Source organism: Branchiostoma belcheri, unplaced genomic scaffold (assembly GCF_001625305.1).
Source record: "Branchiostoma belcheri isolate BF01 breed outbred unplaced genomic scaffold, Haploidv18h27 scaffold29, whole genome shotgun sequence".
NCBI lineage: Eukaryota > Metazoa > Chordata > Leptocardii > Amphioxiformes > Branchiostomatidae > Branchiostoma > Branchiostoma belcheri.
This window is the reverse complement of record NW_017803898.1, coordinates 138,620-160,475: the sequence shown is the minus strand read 5'-3', so window position 1 is coordinate 160,475 and position 21,856 is coordinate 138,620. Positions and strand designations below refer to the sequence as shown.

Genomic DNA, 21,856 nt, shown 5'->3' with positions numbered 1-21,856 from the left:
GTATTGTTCATTTTGATACATTTTTTAAAATTTAAATCTTAAGTTGGCTTTGTTGTTTTTGTTAACTTTCAATGTCATTGCAATATCTATAGCCCATAAAATCACTGCTAGATTATTCTAAACGAATATTTGCCAACCTTCAATATCATGTACATTGTTATTCTATAAGAATATCTATTATTGTTATAGCCATGTATTTATGAATTATGACTGATTATAAAGGTACTCAAAAAAAAAGGAAACATTGCATATGAGAAATACATTGTTTATTAAAACTGTACAATAATCAATCTGTCAAAGACTTTTCTGGACCTTATTTCCGATTTAGCACCACTCTAACTGGAAACACATATTAATGATACACTTTTCTTCACAAATACAACAACTTTGTTCTATTAGTATCATCTTTTAGAAGTACATTTATATAAAATATCCATTAAAAAATTACTCTTTATAACATTAGAAAACAGATGTCTGAGGATACTCAACATCAGTCAATGTGCCAAAAATTTCAGAGAAAAAAGGACAACCCAGTAGAAGTAAACCAACATCTCAACACAATACAAAAATATCTAATAGTATTATATATGCTGTAATTAACCAGTGTTATACTATTTCCTGAAATGATATTAAAGATATTTTGCAGTTTTGGCAGTTTGAAAGTACGATTTTCTCTGAACTTGCTGATTCTGTTTTGGCCCCATTGGTTTGGTGTCAGAGATTTTGAGTTTTAACCCCCTCTATTAAAGCAGGCTTCTACTGTTTAACACTAGAGCTTGGTGCATGGATGGGAGGGTTATTGAATTTGAATGTCACCAAAAGAAGAAAATTTCAAATTATCTCTTCAATGAACAACTTGTTTGTTTTAATCACAATCAAACAAAGATACAGAGATTCATATACAAAATGGACCACAAAACTGTCAAGAGATTTTGGCAGAGTAGCACATGTATTACTAGGTATTGCCTTCTTTGAGGAGGTATTGCACGGGTTTATATACATACAACTGTCGCTGCCTACTTCTGTGAACAACTGTCAAAAGTTAGTTAGCTTTACTGACTTTTCAATATTGTCAACCAAATTTCTGGAACTCAATGACAGTAAAAATCTGCGAAATTCGCGAATATTGGAGTTCTAATGGCATATTTGTAACTGAGTATAGTAACGTCCTGTTTGTTCTTTTTTGAGTTGATATTTTCTCCTATAGATATACACTTTTTTTAAAGCCTCATATCTTGAGTGACAGTCTCAACTGATGACGTCATGTTGATGACAGCTATGACGTCTGGTTGATTGACAGCTATGACGTCAAGTTGACAACTATGACATTATTCCTACACGGAACAACATTGGATATATACACTTGGCGCGATGACGTATGGTCCATCGGTAATGACATTTCTTATGAATGCCTCTATTTGTGACGTCATATATTTGTGACGTCATGAAGGTGTCCGCATTATTTGTGTCGTCATGAACATGTCCGCATTATTTGTGACGTCACAAACTTGTCTTCATTATTTGTGACGTCATAAAAGTGTCATCAATATTTGTGACGTCAGGTACATGTCCACATTATTTGTGACGTCATAAATATTTGTGACGTCATCTACATGTCCGCATTATTTGTGACGTCACACACATTACGTCATCCGTGACGTCGTCAGTCGTAGCACATGAGCTCCGTGCCGAGTTTCTTCTTCTTGTGCCCCGTCATGAGCGCGCGCTCGAGCTGGAACATGTGCCGGCCGATGTCCGTGCGCATGCGGCTGCCGATCACGCCGTTAGTGGTGTTGGGCATGTTGTCCGAGTACACGGGAACTCTGTCCGGCAGCTCTTTCTGAGGCTTGGGCCGACCCTATACACGCAAGAACAAACAAAAATCGTCATTATCATGAAAGTTCATTTGTGTTGGTAGTAATTATAGTGAAATGTTGAACTTTATTCCAAGTTAAACAAAGAACAAATTTTCAGCGACCACTGTCGCCTTCATCATCAGGATGATCAATATATCGTCATATATAGCCAGAGGACGTCGACCAATCAGAAATCTCCATTTCATATTTTGCCATGACGCCATAACCTTAATGGAGTGTTGTAAAATAATCTCACACTGAGTGGTGAGGTTAAATCCATGAACACCTATTCCTAGAAAGTAGCCATATTAATTAAGGCCAAGATAAACTCACCTTCTGATCGTACTCCTTCAGGAAGCCCCAGTTATCTTCCCTGCAGAAAGACACAAGATAGGAGAACATTTAGAGAACATTATATTTCTGAATCGCTGGATCTCTATATTTCACGTATAAGAGAAAAAAGCATAAAAAAGATTTTGAATTTATGGAATATTACTATATATGCAGGTGCTCCGCGTACTAAGTTTGCGTGGAAGGATTTTGGCCTCAACGCTTTACCTAATTTCTAGAATAATATTCAATATACTTGAATAATTTTATAATATGTTGGAAGCCATGTTTGCAATACCTAGCATTAGAAACGACAAGTGCATTGACAACACATCGCGTGAGAAGTCTAACTCCACACGTCCTAGTCCATTGTTGATTGACAAATGCAGCTGCCGACTGGTTACTATTCACAACAATAGCGGAGACGACAGTGTATTGTTGCCACAACGGAGAAACCAGACATGTGTTTTTACCCTTCACCTATACAGATGCCAGATTTGTACTCAAGCTTTTATAAGCCTTAATGCTTACATATTAGAGACATTGTTTGCACTGTAGTTCTTTGATAGATTTGATTGATGATTTTATGAAGCTCTTTTCATACAGTGATGTCAATTGTAATGTGTTTTTGTCGGGTATTAAGTGAAGCGCACACAATGCTAATGTGTTATTAGAGTACCCTTTTGTGAATTGACATCCATAAAATTTTTACCATTAAATCGGGATTCTGTGTTGCAAGTGTTAAAGCCATTGCATAGGTTTTAATCATGATTCAGAGTTACGATCGGGATTGTGGATCATGGAATCGGGATTATTTGATCATTGTAGGATCGGGATTTTGAATACAATGATCTCATTATGTCCATGAAATTCAATACATGTACGTATGCATTGAACAAAAGTTTAACTTAGCTTATACTTTTAGGGCTACTCGTTTGATAATGCCCAGCTACGCAAAGTGACCCGTAACAAGGCATGTTATCTTCTAACTGGCAACGCTTTTCAATTTTACCACTCCAAGGTTGAGCTTTATGGTCGATAATCAAGTCACCAGAGAGACTATATTGTTTGGAGTTAATTCTAACGACCGTTGGAGCTGTAACCATGCTCTATCTGTGTTCCGTTTAAACACGTCCACTGTTTGAATCTCTTTGGTTTAAACATGGCCACCTGGGCAGCCGATTCTTCCTCAGAGTCACACACACCAACTTTACACTGTTGGATAAACATGTAGCACCCTATTCTGAGCCGAATCATTCGTGTCAGCGCCTGTCAACCTTTCAAAGCGTTCTTATGGTGTGTTATTCGCAACAATTTCATATTTTAATAGTGTTTAATCCTATTGATAACCAAGTAAGTATATCGTATGTCAACTACAACTGGCCATGTGGAAATGTTGCATTTGGAGCATATGGCGTTTTGGGTCAGGGATGAACTTACATGTAGTTTTTGTCCATGGTGTCTCAAGTTTTTATTAAGTTCTTTCTTTCTGAGTGGCCGTTAGTAACATGTGAACTTTTATTTGTGTGTGAGTGTTGCTAATAAATTATGCTTAACAAGTTAGTCCAGCGTAGGTTCAACTTTGTATAATGTTTGCTTAATGAGTGTTACACAAGGGCCCTTCTTTTTATTTGCGCTGCGGGTTCTTAATTCTGTGTTTTGATACGGCTCTTTGTTGTGTTCGTAACACAATCACTTTTCTTCAATCCCACTTTGGTCTGCACAAAAGTCGGGTTTATTCTTGCTAAGTCATCGTCGGTGACCCTTCCTATACTTGTACCCTGGGGGGTAGGACTAGTCAAAGACCATGTCTACTCTAGTCGCTGCACTTGACTTGTAGCGTAGCACACCGTATAGGTATAATAATTATGTTGGGATACATTTTGAGGTACATTTTAAGTTACGTAGCCCATAGCTAAATCACACAGTAAATGCTGTAACGTTATATGTTGTAGGGTCTACATAATGTCCATTCTTAAGCCCAAAAGAGCCAAAATCGCCAATAAAAAGAAGAAAAAATTATAGGGAATTCAAACATTCTTGTGAGGTATTCTACATAAGGTTCGTCATTTTGTAGACCGTCATATTGTGGAAATGGGTTTTCGTAAGTGTGTAGGATATTTCTTCAGCCTTGTATTAATAAAAGACGATTTGGTGAAAGGTTTTCAGTGGACATTGTGGCTTAAACCAGGCCACAGACGTTTGATTATCAAAGATGTCACAGTTCCGCTAAAGGTTGATCCCTAGTCTTACTTGACTTGTTTGTCAGATGTAAGTATAGGCGAACAGCAAATTAGCTGTCCCGAAAGTTGACACAAGAAAGATATACACTCTCTACATCAAACACACATGTCAGAGTGTGTGTGTTCTAACGCTCCGGTCGGATGGGCCGTAACACTGCCACAAGGCCAGGTGAGCAAACTACTGAGGGCCAAATCTTGCCAAAGTTTGGGTCACGTTTTTGTCTACAAACATGTAATATACGAGGAGCCTATAGGCTAAATATTGTCAAACTTTTAGGCCACATTTGCATCTAAAACGAGTAATATACGAGGACCCTACGGGCTAAATATTTTAGTTTTAGGCCACGTTTTCATCTTAAACGAGTGAAATACGAGGACCCTACGAGAGAAATTATTTTAGTGAATGGCAATGTTTAATTTGGCGACTTTATGTCTGGCAAGGAATGAAAAGGATAAGTATTTCAAGTATGTAATTTATGAGCTAGCAAACTCAAGTAAGTCTTAGCTCAAGTGTCAGCCACAGTTTTTCATTTATGCAAGCCAAGACCGTATGTTTGTTCAAGTCAGTTCTCTGAGAAGACTATTTTTATCACATTGACTCAGCATTTTTTTCGTCCAAAGAAAGACTTCAATTATACATTGCAGTACTCATAGCTACCATGATACGGACTTGGTATTTCAAACATATTTTGCACCGGTTGACTTGAATACAAATGGCATTTCACAAGCAGACTGGCTATGAATATGGGACAATTTATCAAACCTGACAAAGTCAATATTATATTCAGCTTTGTGTTGTTGGGATGTTGATGAATTATACAAACGTTAATCGCTAGAAGGGCAAACATGTCGACTGGAACTCACTCCATGGTGATGCCACGCGTTCTCGAATAGCTTAGTAACAGAATTTTGTCACTAAGATATAGTTTTGTTCCCATAGCTCTATTATGCTATATTTTGCATTGTGGCAGTATACTTCTTTTTCTGTGTAGTCTTTTGGTCGTGTATGGTTTCATTGTACGAGAAATTCTCCTTTAATTTAATTGTCCCCTTGTAATTTTGATACTAGACAAATCTGTTTAATCTTTGTGATTACTTTTGAAGAATCGTTGTTTGTCACACTATACTACTAACAACATCCACACATAGCACATAGCAATGGACGCCAAAGCCAAATTCCCAAATCTTACAAACAACCAGTCTAAGGCCATGTTGATTTGATTATATGGATGACATCCGCGCGCGCATGAATTTTCGGCCGTTTCCAAAAAAAAAAAAGTTTTCAACCATACTGTAAATCGAACAAAACAGTTGCAAAATGAGCAAAGACACACCGTAAGTTGCAAAAAATGATACCACTGTCTTAGAATGCCAAAATCAAACCAAAAAAGACGAAAATGTAAAGAAATGAATTTGAAGACTAGATTATTCGCCAAACCATACTCCGTTCAACCTTCAAAACCACGTAGATTTCATAATGAAAACAACTTTTTTTTTAGCCAAACTTTTTTTTTATTCGCACGCTCGCATCAATTTTGGGGTTCCCAGAGGATGTCATCCATATAATCAAATCAACATGGCCTAATGCACAGACGAATTCGAAGGTCAACTTTCTCAACACAACAACGAAATTTTAGAAACTGTGTTGTGGTAGTCTTAATTTTGGGGTTAAATGACAATTGGAAAGAAGTATTTCCACTCCAATGGTGTAACACTATATAACATGGGCTTAAGCCTGTTTTGTTACTACTTGTAGGTAATCTGTGTGCCCTGGGCGAATTTGGCTGTACAACAAGTGGTGGGCTGGGCCTACACACGGATATCGACAAATCCTGTTCACCTTGGGGGCATGTAACTAAGACTATAATTACGCAGTGGGTGGGATATGATGTGGTGACGGCATCACTAAGGGTTAAATATAAACATAGATTTGGCTGTACAGTTTGGGAATAATATTTTACAGGCTTTCAGAGAAAATTTTTACGCTTTTGAACTTTTGTCAGTGTGAAGGAATTTTTTTGGTAAAAGAAGGCAGTTATGTGAAGTCAATCTGGCAGAAATGTAAAATGTATATGTTTTGAAGCGAAGGGTGGGTGGGTTGGTTTATAGCAAGTTTAGATATAGAAAGGAATGGTGAGTAGATTGTTCTATCAGTAAAATGGGTTTTACATAATGAGGAAAGAAAGAGAACAGAAATCTGACTAGTTTGATTGTTGTCTAAAATTTCCATGATGTTTACAGGTGTTTACTCTCTTAGGAAACGGTAAAAAAACTATTATTTTTTTCTCTCCTCTTTAAGGTACGAAGAACTGATACTCACCATTGCTGAACTCCTTTCCACTCGTTCTTGACGCTTTCTCTCCATATCTTGTCCTCGGCCACCTCGTTGCAGTGCCGGTAATCTGCCTCGGTGCGCTTGCCGCCTCCGCCCGCGGCTGGAGGCGGGGAGGTGCCCTGGTCCTGCTTCGGGACACACCGCTCGTGGAAGGCGCTGGGTCCGCGGAGAGGGAGGCGGTACCCCGCCGAAGTGGTACGGTTAGAAAACTCAACAGACATTTTCTCAAAGTTTCAAGCTTCACACAGTTACACAACACTTTTAGTGGCCGAACTTTGGCGCTACTGTTTGGCACAGTTTGCGAGTTGTTTGCGTCGCTGCTAAGCTGGGAGGAATGTGCCCTGTGGTTGTTTGCCGTGCTCGTGTGTCGATCACTCGCCTGGCAGAATCGGTAATTATCGGAATGACTCGCGGTAGATCCCTCCTCAGTACGTCGCCTTCGGGAAGATTCGTACAAGATTCCGACGACTTCTCAACCGCCTGTTGTGTTAGATTCTTCTGCCGAAGGTTATCACGAATTGGTAGCAAAGGTTGAAGTCCAAACTTGTCCGAGGGGCGGAAGAATCAGCTTTATAAGTGGGGGTGAAGTCCTTACTGCAAGTCTTCAAGATTATGAAGATCTTCAAACTCCTGTTGCCTCCTTGACCTTGTGTCTCCTTCCTCGTCCGCGATTGCTTGTCTTGTAATCGAACAAGACAGGCAACTTTTAGACAAACAAGTCGGCAAGTTGTTCTTGCAATTTAGTCCCTGCTTGTCCAGTAACTTTACCTGTCGGGCCTCTAATTATAGAAATCCCGACCGATTTACGACATACACACAATAATGTCGTATGATAAAATCCCGTCGTCAGGTAGAGTCGTAGTGTTCGAATATTCCAAGGAACCGTTCTATCGTAATTTAGAACAGGGTTCGGAAAATGACGCTACAATACCGTTCGAATCGCCGGTTCATTCAATCGTCACGAAGAAGATCGGCGAAAGGCGTTCCGGAGCAATATTGTCGGTTTTTGTCGGCAAAAAACGTCAAAAACGAAGCAGAGTCCCCGATTTGACAGGTTAACTGACACTCGTTGGCAGAAATCGCCCGTAATTCCCCGGAATATAATCAATTTAAACGCATCTCTGCTCTCTCGTGGCCGCCCTATGGAGTAGGCTCAGTCAAAATACCACGGGGTAAGATCGGGTGTCAGCTGACTGACGGTTGGGATATTATAATGAGTTGTTTTGTTTACCGGTCGCTAAGCCAGAGGTGACGTCGGCAGGTGAATCATGAATATTCATCGGGAGGTCGTTCCAGGTCAACACACCTGTAGGATTCGGGGGTCTCACGGGAGTTATTGGGCATACCGTGTCTTGAGGCTTATCCAGTACTACCGCGGTGCCGTAAAACCCTACCACGGACTCCATTTTGTTCGTTCACGAAACGTAAGAAACAAGTGCACAGGTCTAAACCAATGGCACTAAAAAGCAAGTGGGCGATTTCCAATAACTTTCACGAACGTGAGAGTTTTTTCTTAGTCTATCTGCTTGTCAATTTTGACTGTTGAACGTTAAATTGTTGATGCTACGAGATTTATCGAAGTTTTCATTCTTTTTAGTAAACCAGACTAGGATGGCTGCCACGTTTTGATGCTTTCAATTCTGAATGGTGATCTTTATTTACACCTGTTTGGTCCCTGAATGGGTGACGAAACTCCCAAGTAACATGTCAGAAGAAATCTTAGAAACATCGAATCTTGATCTATAACTTCTTGAAGTGAGAAAAAGTCAGAAAAACAACACATTTATTCCAAACGACGACCGTTTTCAATATGGAAACTTTGCTTGTACTAACAGCAACACTTCTGGTCCTCTACTCTAGCTCTGAGGATTTCAAACTATATAACGTAAAACCTTCAAAATGCCCTTGTTGTAGATTGAGGAAACTATATGGTTGAAACCACGCCTACTTTGCACTTTGCTCACACTACGTAGAACATGTGTACTTTAATCCGTGTTTGCAGAAGTTGTTATGTTATTTGATAACACGTATTATGGTGTAGGTAATGTTTAGCTACCGTTAAGCGGGTAATAAGTAGGGTAAAGGGCATACAGTTACATATTAGGGGTGCTAGAGTATACAGTGCAGTTTTACGGAATACAGTGCAATTGTACGGAATGCAGTGCAATTTTACGGAATGCAGTGTAATTTTACTAGTACACCGTGCAATTTTACGGAATACAGTGCAATTTGACTAGTATACAGTGCAATGTTACGGAATATAGTGCAATCGTATTAGTAAAATTAGTAAAATTGCACTGTATACTAGTAAAATTGCACTGTATACTATTACGATTGTACTGCATTCCGTAAAATTGCACTGCCTTCCGTAAAATTGCACTGCCTTCCGTAAAATTGCACTGCCTTCCGTAAAATTGCATAGTATTCCGTAAAAGTGCACTGTATACTCCGGCACCCTTAACCTGCATATGGTCGGTTGGTTCCAACTCCGGGTGTTTGTATACACACATATAGGAGTGGTATTCGAGTGGTTGGGCTAAGGAAAACATAGATCTGAAGACGTTTTGAGAGAGGCCGTGTTGTGAGTAAGAAGTACATTTCAAGAAGTCAAACCGTAAATATTTTAAACTTTTCTTGAGTCAGAGAATTAAACAATCCATGCTGTACTGGTTTAGCCTGGGTACCATATGCCGGGGCTCCCACACTCGCTTCCTACTTCTTAGGGAAGCGAGTGTGGGAGCCCTGGCATACAAGTAGGATGGTACCCAGGCTAGTACTGGTTATGAGTGTCGACGTCTATTTTTCAACATCGCCCTTGTATAATTGTTAAACAAGATTCAAACTTTGAAGAGAAGTTGATAACTTGAGAAGAACCATTCCTTAGCCTAGGACCAAGGCTGATCGCTTTCCAATCGGTTGTTGACCTAAAATGACCGTTAGGAAGCGTCTCAATGCTCTAAAAGCCTGGATGCTAGGCTACTTGCAAAAGGAGTGCTTCTGAATTATGATTGAATGACTAGCTCTTGTGCATCTAGTTTCTATGTGTGCTTCAATGTTTTTTTTTTCTGTTTTTTTTCTTTATTGCCAACTTTCTTTTCTGATTCTTTTTATTTCCTCATTCCACTACACCGCCCCTCCTCCAACGTCCTGGCCTCCTTGTGTTTCATACACCTGTTATGTAAGTACGTTGTCATCTAGGCCACTCGAGTTACGGACGCCTTTTAATCCTACACTTGTCCACTCTAACAGGACCGTGCCACGCCTATCTGGTCAGCTATTGTGTCAGTCCATCCGATATCCGCCACGTCAGATCACTATCGGCTCCACTGGTTAAATCTTTTAACCACACACAGCGACCAGGCATGGGCGTAACAAACTTTGTATCTAGCTGCTAACATGCCCCTAGCCAGGATTTTGGTCGGGGGAGGGGGTTATTTCTATTTTGGATGCTAAAGAAAATCTTTTCTGAAGAAAAAAGAGCGAGACTTTGCAGCTAAAATTGAAAATCTGTCTCCGAAATATGAAAATACAAAATGTACGATTTGCATATGAGTCAACAAGTTTTCTTTCCTTTCTATCTACTAGTATATGACTAGTGAATAGGTGACTAGTATGTGCACTACATTGTCAAAGCCTACTATATTGTACATCCCACTAGTATAATACGACCTCTGCAATGTTTTCCTAGCGTTGCAGTCAGAAAGACAAGGTAGGTGACATTCCTATCATAACAGTTGAACGTGAGGAGGTTTTGTAATACGTTCCTTGTGTTGCTAGCTCCTGACATGATTGGTTTCGCCGCTATTGTGTTCTTGGGAGCCAAGGTTTTTGTCCTCCCCGTCGCCTTGCAGATTAATGTTCTCCTAGACAAACACCAACAGTCCCATCTAGGGCGCAGAGTTCAACCAAAGGTCTCTCCCAACCATAGAAACCAGGAGTTCTTTTGTGAGTTGCGGGTAAACGTTCTTGTAAGAACGGGCAGCGTCTGGACTTGAATAATTGAGTTTAATCCTCAGCTCAGCAGCGAAATTATTTTTTAAAATGAGTTTTTATACATAGACAATAGTTATTGTTTCCCCCGAAGTCGTAGTCAACTTAGAAAATACAAAATGCATGCAGAAGAACGTTATTGTACTGGTATCCTAGCAGCACACAAAATGGCTAGCCTGGGCCGTCTGGTTTTCTGGATGCTTAATAATTGAGTTTAATCCTCAGCAGGGAAATATTTTCAAATATGCGTTTCTATACATAGTTTTGACTTAGTTATTGTTTCCCCCGAAGTTAAACTGAGTATTATTTGAAAGGACAAAATGCATGCAGAGGAACCGTCTTTGTACTGGTATCCTAGCAGCACCCAAAATGGCTAGCTTGGGCCGTCTGGTTTGCTGGATGCTCAATAATTGAATTTAATCGCCAGCAGCAAAAATATTTAAAAAATGCATTTCTATACATAGTTTTGACATAGTTATTGTTTTCCCGACGCTATAGTTAACTGAGTATTATTTGAAAGGACAAAATACATGCAGAGGAACGGTTATTGTATTGGTATCCTAGCAGCGCCTAAAACGGCTAGCCTGGGCCGTCTGCTTTGCTGGATGCTATTCAATATGGACATTATGAAGAAACGCATGGAGGTAAGAAAAGCCTGACAAACCTGGAGCCGAGGCTACAAAATGCCACGACAGTTTGCCATAAATTCACAGCGTATTCAATTTGTTCTTCTTGATTATGCGACCAAGACATTGTTTCCTGCTAGTCGTTGTTGGTGCATTTTGATCACCGGTGTCGGCATGAGCTTTTTTCCGAGGAAATTAGATATCCCCTGGTAACTCTACTGCATCAGAGAAAGATTAAGATAAAAGCAAAACATTCCTGATTGGAATATTTGAAGGAATATCGCTCTTGGACGCAACTTTGCATTTGTACAGTTGACTTGTTCGCTCTGTGATACGTACACGCGACACCACGGATTCAACAGCTTTTCTTTCCAGGTACACATTCGTCCCAACTTAGCTCGGGCAAAACCACGCAAGTCCTAGCCTCCGTAGCACGCCTATAGAACTGGGGGTTTGGTGGTCTTCGTCTGTTTTCTGATAAGCCCAGGCCAGCAATGTTGTCTATATGCAATCAGAAAATAGCACGTAAAAGCTCCCTGAACCCTGAAGACCCCTAAAACCCCCAGTTTCTGTCATGCTCATGGGGGCTAGCAAGTCCACAGTTGGTTGCAGCTTTGACTAACGTGAAGCTTTCGCATTGTTGAAGTTAAGAAAACAAACATGACATATGATACAAATACTGCACCCTATAGCTGTCACCTGAAATACAACACAAAGGCACCAACCAATGACCTTGACTGGAACATTGTAGTAATCACTAAACAGTAACAACAAGCGCAATCATTTAGGATGTGTAATCACGTACATGTATTTGCCGTTGCTATGAGAGGTAAGCGCTAAAGGTCCTGGGTTCAAATCCCAAAGCAACCGGACGTCAACGTTTTCAGTCTGTCAAGAAATGACTATCCGACTTCAAGGTGGTAGTTTTTGTATCAAGTTTCATTCGAATCACGACTGTTGCTTTTTCTTATCCATAACTTGAAGTAATGTTTACGTAAACCACACACTGAAATGATTGAAACGGTAGCGAGGAGTTTTGAACGTGCGGCAAAACTGTCAGTTCCGAATACCATGATATTTAGCAAAGTTGTTTTAACCTTTCAGGTGAAAATGTACACCGATCATGTATTTCACACTTGTTAGAAGGTCAATATATCATTAGATAAGTAGTAGAAAATGTATACTTGAGACACAAATTACAAAACGTTGAACCATCGACTAAACCTTGTGATTCATTCACATGATTTGAACGCGTTTTGGCAACTCCAATGGCTTGCCTTCTTAGTTCTTTTGACTCCAAAATAGTGCAGGGCATTGCTTCTCAATCATCATATCAAAAACATGTTCTATATGAAATTGACAAAGACGTTTTCTTCGGGTATCAATACATACCGACAGAAAGAAAGCAATTTGTGTAGATTGTGGTAGTTGTGAGTCGTTTGCAACTTGTCTTCTTTGTTACCCTAATTTCTCACACAGACCTTAAGATAATAAAATAGTCCCTCAAAGTTAAAAAGACAGTCGTTCTTACCTCTTGTTGTAGTACGAAAACATGATGGTGTCTCAGAATGACGTTGTCTCTGTGAACATCTGGAACATTCAGACAGAGAGAGAGAGCTGTGCAGCGGACCGCACTATTACAGAGGTGACGCAGACTGTCGCTTTACACTGAAAGGATCTGACTAGAAGTTCAGGTCACCTCTTAACGGGGGAGCGACCGTTGTTAATCAGGGGTGGGGTGGCTAGCAGTCTCATCAGATGTCAACGAGGCCGTTTTCGTGGTCTTTACAATCTTCATTTTGATGATTTAATACATGTATCATCACAAAAGTGTGTACGCATTATAAACCGTATGTAAGGGAGAATAAAAGTTAAGTGCAACTTTAAGGCATTGCAGTGTATTGAATGCGCATATGGGTTTGGAGGCCACATAGAAAACCGATGCTTAGAATAGAAATACCTGGTCGCTGGTTATATGAAAATATAAAGTTTCTCATATACAGCAGTAAATAAGAGAAAGAATTCTTGTATCCAGATCCGTATCCAGAACAACGCTAAGGCACGATTCTGGATAGTCCACGCGTATCCAGAACCGTGCCTCGGGCCAATATAAGTTCTTGGATATTAGGAGACAATCCATTTGGTGTCTGAGCCTAACTATAACCCATTCAGGCATAGAACTAGATAGACACGGTTCTGGATACGATAAAAAATTACTATTATACTATAGAATGTAGTACCAAGGTTTCGTTCCAACCCTTCGGAAAGGTGTATAAAGTTTTATCCCCAGACTAAAAGGCGGCGGCTTTCTTTCCGTTGCTAGGGAACCATCTCTGACCAAACTCCAAGCACAGTTTGAAGAGCCCGGTGTCGCTGGAAGCTTTTTGTGTTGGAGAGTTCCGTTGACTTTTGGGATTTCGTCATTCAGAACTTAGCCTTTGAGTGGAAACTGTCAATCTTTGTTCGCTAAGCACCATTGCGAAACGGTTTTAGAAACCGACACGTACTGCAAGCATTGTGTGTGTTCTTTGGGGGTGGGTAAATGTGCAGGTATGGGACGAAGTCAAAGAAACCAAGGAGCTTAAAGAAACCAACACGCCATAGAGAGAATTGTTCTCTTTATAAAAAGCTCTTTTAATATAATTCATAGCTCTTTTCTTGTGAATTATTGTCATAAAGGGTAACTTTAAACAAACACGAATTGAAAAAAAGGAAAGCTATTAAAGTTAGAACCTAAGAAATAACAACAACCTAACACTCAGATCTTTGTTACGGTTTAGTTTAGTTTTATTTAGAATAATACGGCGACTGGCATATCACACACTCAATGTCACATGAAATATGTCGGATTTTTACAGTTTTTGCACATATATTAGGCTATACAATGATCTTTAAATACAATTTAAGACTCGTAACATTTTGATGACAAAAACCTTTATAAAAATGCATTCATAAGGCGACCGTAAACTGTATTGCATGCATACAGGTGGTGTGAAGGTATTTGACCTCCGTGCTCTAGATAAAATGATCGGTCCCCTATTCTCCGTCCTGACACCGATCCTCCCCTACATGTCCAAATAAAACATCAGCCTCCATCAGGAACAATACCGACACCTGGGTATTGTTTCACCCGGGTACTGGGTTACGCCGGGATCTGGGACGCTAACTTCTAGTCCCGCCGTACGCGTGATCTTAAAACCCCAGTCTTATTAGTAATATCTACTCCAGAAAACCTACAATGTACCTACCCTAAGAGTTCCCCTAAAGTCTGTTTTTGACCTAGAAGACCTCAAATCAGCCATGGCAGACAGAGCAATGTGGAGTCTTACTGACAGATGATCAGTGGCCAATAAAATAGTCTAATCATGACATGTTACTGTGGCTCTCTGTTTCATTATTTGAAAATTGAAGGGCTTCTAGACAGTAGTGTTGTATTTTAGCAAGAACAGGGTGGCTTTACAACTCTATGGAAGAGTTTAGCCTTGATACTGACTAGATAGGATATTAAAAAATCTCAGCACAAAGAGCAGGAATTGAGTCAAACCATGGTTTAACTCTTTATTCCAAAATTGAAAAGTGTCCATAATACATTGTAGTACTATACTGGATGTACTTGTGCATTGTTACATTATTAGATTGCAATGGCCTTTCATACCATGTTGGTACAACTATAATTGTTTCCAGTCTCTAGTATTTATCTAGCCGAATTAAATAAAACAAACGCTCAAAATAAATAAATAAATACACAAAAGAAAATACAAAATGCAATACAAACTAGAAAGGCCAATATTTGCTTTGGAGCAAATATAGCGATGGGTTCACCACATTTTACCACATGGCAGGGAAAGAATGAGAAACACAAGGGAAAACAATGCTTTACATTGATATAACTATAGTATGAAGTAACATACAACTAAGACTACAACAGTTGGATAGCTATTCCCTACATTATTGGTTAGGATTGCATAATGCAAACTGTTGATTTTCAAGATAAAAAGAAGCGTTCATAGCCCGCATTCCAATGCTGGAGCAGGAAAGCTTAAAATACCTACCAAAACACTTGAATACAGACATACTGTCAGTATGGCATGGCTCTGTGCAGGTGTAAATGAAGTTAAGCCAGTTAAATCCCAACAGCCAATCAGCAAGGAGAATAGAGGAAAGCTGCATGCCTATTGGTTGATGCCTTGCATGCCATTGTGATGACTCATGTCCAAATGTGGTAAACACTGCACACTTACACAGTAATACATTAGCTATTACACAGCCAAAAAACTCAAATAAAACCATTCTAAAAGCCTGTATCACAATAATTTAAAAAACGCCTAGGGGTATTTGCCCACTGTACCTCCATACCAAATTTCAGGACCTTAGGCCCTAAAATGAAGAAGCTGAATCCATTTAAAGATATGGCAGGAGGAGGAGAAGGAGGAGGAGAAGGAGAAGAAACATCAGAAAAAGCAATATGGTTTCACCACACCACTTCGTGGTGTGGTGAACCCATAATGACAGCTCCCTTTGTTATCATCATACTTACACAGTGAAAAATCATTAGTAACTATCAAACAATTTGTCGTATGCACTGTTTTAGTAGCAGCAGTTGCAATTTTAGTAATATCAAATAAATAAATGAACGAATAATGTAATATGTAAAATAGGTAAATGCAACATGAAAAGTACTGAAATATGAAAAATAAATATGTGCAATGTAAGAAGTGTTAAGTAAGACATTGCACCTTATACACTGTGATATTGCATTGCCATGACAAAGTTGGAAAACACACTTGTGATGACATATATTTTGCAGTGCTGCAACAATTCCATATATAGCAACGTTCAAGTCAAAGCTCCATACTTTACTGTTTCTTGTACAGTTTTGTTTCAACAGAACTAGCATAGCTACTAACATACAAAAATAAATGAAAACATGTGAAGAGCAAGGAAGTGGAACAAATTTTGCATATAAACTTTCACTCATTTGTTCACTCACTCATTCAGTTAATTCTCTGTTGGTATATTTGTTAGTGTACATAGTTCTAATAGAAATGATTTTTTGCAGAGCTTGCAGTGTTCATTTTAATAATTCATTCATATTTCTTCCTACTTCATATTTTCTCTTCATATTCCATATTTTCTTTCTCTTACATATTTTCCTTTTACATCTTTCGTAATTTCATTCTGCAACATCTGTCATTTCCACAACATTTGAACGGAATAAGTACACCTCAGTTCCAACCAGGGATAGACCATATTATACACGAGAAGTGCAACTAACTCACCAGGTCTTGAGCTTATTTTGTTACAGGTCATCCCCTAAAGTCTTTCTGATTTGTCCCTTCTTCTTCGACACCTAAAGCTAATGCCCCTGATGAAGATCTGAATGTTAGGCCACACCAATGTTTTCCTTGGCTCTCTCTAAGTATGATGACAACACGAAAACAAAGGATAGCAAGAAAATGTCCTATCTGACCATATACTATATGAATGTGTTTGAGTAAGAATTAAAGGAGCAGACCATATGCAAAGGTAGACATTATGCTTTGCAAAATCTCTCTAGTTTTTATTATATTATGTTTTTTTAATGCAGAGAGCCAACAAATTAAATTGGTGTGGCCTAATGAAGAAATGTGCACACAGAAGGCAATAGGAATGTTACTCTTGTGCATCTACCCATTTTCCTTCTTCCTCATTGGCCAGCTCCTGTCCGTACTTGAAGACCGCATCCACGTACTGTTGGTACAGTTTATCCATGAAACTCTCACGGGTGGGGAACAGCCAATCACCGAAGCCGATGTGGCCCCCGTGCGATGTCATAACCAGCGCAATGTTTGGGTTCTTCTCAACTTCATCTATGGGAATGGCTGAAACAGAGAGGACAAGATATGACAAACAGAAAACACACTGTCAACACTAGAAAGGTAACAATTGCAAAGCAAATGCATAATGTTTACCTTTACATATAGTCTGCTGTGTTAATTCTTACTCAAACGCATTAATATACTAGTATATGGTCAGACAGGAGTCTAAATCCCTCCTGCTATAAAATTGCAACATGATGTAATCCAACACCAGTTACCATGGTGACAGACATCTGGTTCAGGTCGTTGACCTTATTTGTTTGGAGAAGAAGAGAAAGAAGAAACAGAGCAAAAACAATCTGTTTTCCTTCTGCAAAGGTAAACATACCTTGATGGTAGCTCTATAAATGTGCTTGATGGCTTGATGGCAGCTCTATAAATGAGTCAAACTTACGGTAACATACATTGTAGATGTGTGATGTCAACTTGACTTACAATCTAAAGGAGAAAAGATGTCGTCGGCTGCGTTCAGACACAGTATGGGGGTCTGGATGTTGGGAACTTTGTGATGAGGGCTGGCGTCGGTGTAGTAGTGCTGCAGGGACTCGTAACCAAACACTTTCGCTGTGAAACGCTCGTCAAATTCTCCTATGGTGGAGGCCTGGTGGAACATTCATTTTGATTATGAAAGGTCTGTATTCTGATAGTGGATATGTAACAAGAACTTTAATTGATTCTCCATGGTGAAAATAATACTGGTATATTTCAGAGCAGGTACATGTATTTGATTGGTTAATATTCAATTTCAACATGATTGGTCAGTATTCTAGATAGTGGATTGGTTCTCCATGGTAGAATTAATACTGGTATATTTCAGAGCAGCTTTTTGATTGGTAGACTGTGTCTGCAATCAGACATAGTCCCAAGGTTAACATGATAGTCAAATTATGTTAAATGTCATATGATAGGCCTTGTACCAAGGAATTGATTTGTTTGTATTCATGTATTATGTCTGTACTTTTTGTCTTCAAAAGTAGTCTGTAAATCAAATTGGTGTGACTTTACCAGATGTATAATTGTTAGTTAAAAGTTAAGTTTGACTAACCTGGAGAGCATGGTCAATGTCAATACTGCCATGCTGGTCGAAGACAACACGATTCCTGGGGACAAGAGTTAGTTTACGGTTAGTGTGTTACTTTTAATGAAACTCAGTACTAAATTAAGTTTATAGCTATTGCAAATACAACCAGCGACCATACATTGGTCCTGACTTAACTACATTAGGTTTGATTTGAATGAGTATACTGAAAGTGTTGGCGTTATTTCAGACCATCACTTTACATGTGATGCAAACCCTTTTTCCTTTTCTTCTCTTGTCCAACATTTTGCTTGATGTCATTTAACTTTACTCCAGTCTGTGCTGTGTGCAAATACCATGCTCCACAAATGCAATCATAAACAGGTCAAAGAAAAGTAGCCCTCTATTCACCTGCGCAGGTTTGTAGTCAGCCCCTTGGCCAGGTACCTGTTGAACAGCAGTTTGTTGACGGTTTCCTCCAGCGACCTCGTGCCCTCAAACACGTTCCACGACACGGACACCACCATGGCGGCCACCAACCCACAGTCTTTACCCAACTTAGCAACGTAGTTAAACAGGATAATGCTGTATAGTACAGAGAGGAAAACTGTTACTTACTGATGCATCAATTGTAATGGCATGTACTTAGGCATGAAAATCTTAATGGGACATGTTGCACCAAAAATTGAAATATATTTGAAAAACTGATTGCAATTTTTCAACATATTTGTGCAATTAGCTCACATTGCTGACTTCCTGAATTGCACATATTTGCATTGGAGTTATAAAGAAATGACCACTATTTGTACTGTCCTATTACATAATGCAGCTTTGATTGCCAGTGTCCTAGCTAGCACTTATAGTATAGGGGTCTTACGTATACCCGGCAACTTGGACTCCCTATTCACATTACTTCACCGATACTGTCTTTCAAAATGTATTTTCCAAGGGAGAACGCCAGACCTCCTACTGTGGTCATGTCAAGATCTTCTTTGATAAAAAAGTGATGCTCACCCCCCGAGGGACACCCCCACGGCCATGAGTGGTGCGTCTGGGTACAGGGTCTTTACATGGCTGACCACAAGGTGAAGGTCATCAGTGTTGGCTGCACAGTACGACCTCGCACTCTGAAAATAAGAAGAGTTACTGAAGGTTTAACCACATCAAACTGATATATGTAGTTACATTTACTTACAAAACTTCTATCAAGACTTTTTACAAGGCATAACTCATGATCACCTGGATTTTCATCAGGATTCTGCTCATATTTTGACAGTTAAAGAAAGTCCTATTCTTCCAAGTTGTTAAAATTTTTCCAGCTATCCATGTACTAGTAGTGGTATGATTTAAGCTTACAATTCATTGTTTGAATTACAAACCAGTTTTAATAGCATGGCTCCTACTATAAGCTTTGGGGCTATCATAGGATGGCTTTTTTTTGCCCTGTCACTTTATATTTTTTCTCAGAACAACTTTCTCGAAATAACAAATTGTTGTGGCCTCTTAGTAAGGGTATAAAATGGTTCCATCCACCAATCTTTGACCTACCTTTAGCTCCACGCCATTGGTTCCCCTGTTGTTGAACACGACGCCACGGTAGCCCTGTTTGTGAGCACCGCGCGCCAGTCTGGCTACATATGCAGAGCCACTGTTTCCTGGGCAGATATACAAAAGTAACAGAAAACCATTCTTTAGTTTAAAGCAGACTCAAAAGCAGAAGCAATTTATCCATTTATGTCTTTTCCCCAAAAAACTGGAGGTTAGAAGTGCTTGAATCAACTGCAAGTCTTTTTTAAAGCAAGATTTTTTTATGGCAGGATGTCCTTCCTAACGCCAACTCAAACCCTAGTAGGGCCCCAGATCCCTACTAGAGTTTGGGGGGGGGGGGAAATACGCATTAAGTGCCTTTTCCAAGGGCACAACGTCTGGGTGCATGTCCGGACATGTCTGTGTCCAACCCTGGGGATTGAACCTGGGTCTTCTTGCTTGACAGTCCGATGCTCTACCACTACACCACACAGATGCCACTGTACGTATGTGTGGTGTAGTGGTATGTTTCTTAATCCCAAATCAAAAAGTAATCTAATATCCTATTACAAATGTTGTAATCTTACCTGTCAGTCCAGGCATGATGAGAACAGTTGGGCGGGTCTTGTTGTCGTGGTGATGGTTGCCATGGTGATGGTCGCCATGGTGCTCCAGCCAGTCCAGGTGGATCTCCCCTCCATCAGGAGTGTGAAGGATATCTCTGGAATATCACATGTATATATGTAAACAAGGCATTTGGACATTTTAGTGAGGCCACAGAGATATATTGAAAGATATATCTTTTAGTTTATTGTTTCTCAAACATTGAAACTTTGAACACCGAATGTTGGAAACTTGAAACTTGGATGTTGGTATTGACACCGTTACAGTTTTTGTTTAGATACACCAAATTTTGGAACATTTTGCATTGAAATGTCTGTTCTCTCATGTGGGTAAATATAATACAACATGGTGTATTCCGCATCACCCTCGGTCCCAGCCCTCCCGCGGATCGGATCTCCTTCTGGCCATCGGCCGATCAGACGCACGGTCGGGCTGGTACCTCGGGCGATATGGAATACACCATGTAGTATTCTATGTATTTTATATTTACGTACTGTCGGTAGGATGGTGGCTTGCCGTCCGCCAGATCGCGAATGATGCCACAGATGAGAGTGTGTGCACGTGAGGTGAAGCACCAGACAGTCGGGTAGTACTCCTGTACCAGCACAGGACAGCGCCGCTGGAGGAAGTCTGCACAATCAGCACTGCCTGTGATCAGCAACGGCTTCTACAATGGATAATGTAAAGAAAAAGGGATGTTTCTAATTTCAATGTATTAAAAACATCCCTTTCATGTAGAGGAACTGACCATAAGTGTTTAAAAGCCTTGATTTGCTCTCCCTGTCATTAATTAACAACAACAACAATACATTTGAAACATACAAATGTGCTGCCTGCCAGTAAGAAATTCTATTCACTATTTACAGGGGAACAGGCTAGAATTAATAGCCACTTGTAAAATAAAATTGCAAATTGTTGTTGTTGTCCTTGTTTAGAGTCTAACATATCGCTAGACGTGGTCTCTTGGTGCTGCTTTACGCTTGGTTCAGTTCGGAGTCAACTTGTCTCTCTAGGTATAATTAACACTTGGTGACTTATGCTTGTGTGATGCAAATTATAAACATACATGTATAACAAGTTAAACGGCTTGTAGAAAGGACCAGTTTGGCACCCCCGTTTAAACAAAAATTGAAGACAACCCACCTTAGCGACGCACTTGACATAGTACGTCGCTACCGTGAGGGCCACGCCGACCACCAGGGGAAAAGACGGCCAGTTTTCCCACTGAATTGACAACCAACTCCTCAGCCGAGAATCTGACAGATATTCTTCGGCCATCTTGGAGCTGGAGTGCTCTTTGACCTTCTTTGACCTTTCAACTTTTTTCACAATAAAGCTAAATCCGTCATAATGATAAAATTCATGGTAAAAAGAAGCAATATTATGATTTGTAAAAGTCTTAAAATGTGATATTTCAAAGTTACATTTTATATAAGCAAACTTTTTGAG

At 39.7% G+C, this 21,856-nt stretch overlaps 1 protein-coding gene across 1 annotated transcript; it reads right to left on the bottom strand.

Annotated features, from left to right (window-relative positions):
• Nucleotides 1–253: 253 nt before the first annotated feature.
• LOC109472887 (phospholipase ABHD3-like) lies at nucleotides 254–21,699 on the bottom strand. The gene is made up of 14 exons (XM_019772754.1): nucleotides 21,551–21,699; nucleotides 20,902–21,074; nucleotides 20,371–20,504; nucleotides 19,805–19,911; nucleotides 19,271–19,383; nucleotides 18,668–18,841; nucleotides 18,284–18,338; nucleotides 17,674–17,839; nucleotides 17,037–17,241; nucleotides 13,719–13,786; nucleotides 12,912–12,942; nucleotides 6,750–6,920; nucleotides 2,190–2,229; nucleotides 254–1,858 (listed from the first exon to the last, which is right to left on the bottom strand). The coding sequence occupies exons 1-14, from the start codon at nucleotides 21,683–21,685 to the stop codon at nucleotides 1,664–1,666; spliced, it is 1,767 nt and encodes a 588-aa protein (XP_019628313.1). The 5' UTR covers nucleotides 21,686–21,699; the 3' UTR covers nucleotides 254–1,663.
• Between the last annotated feature and the right edge of the window lie 157 nt (nucleotides 21,700–21,856).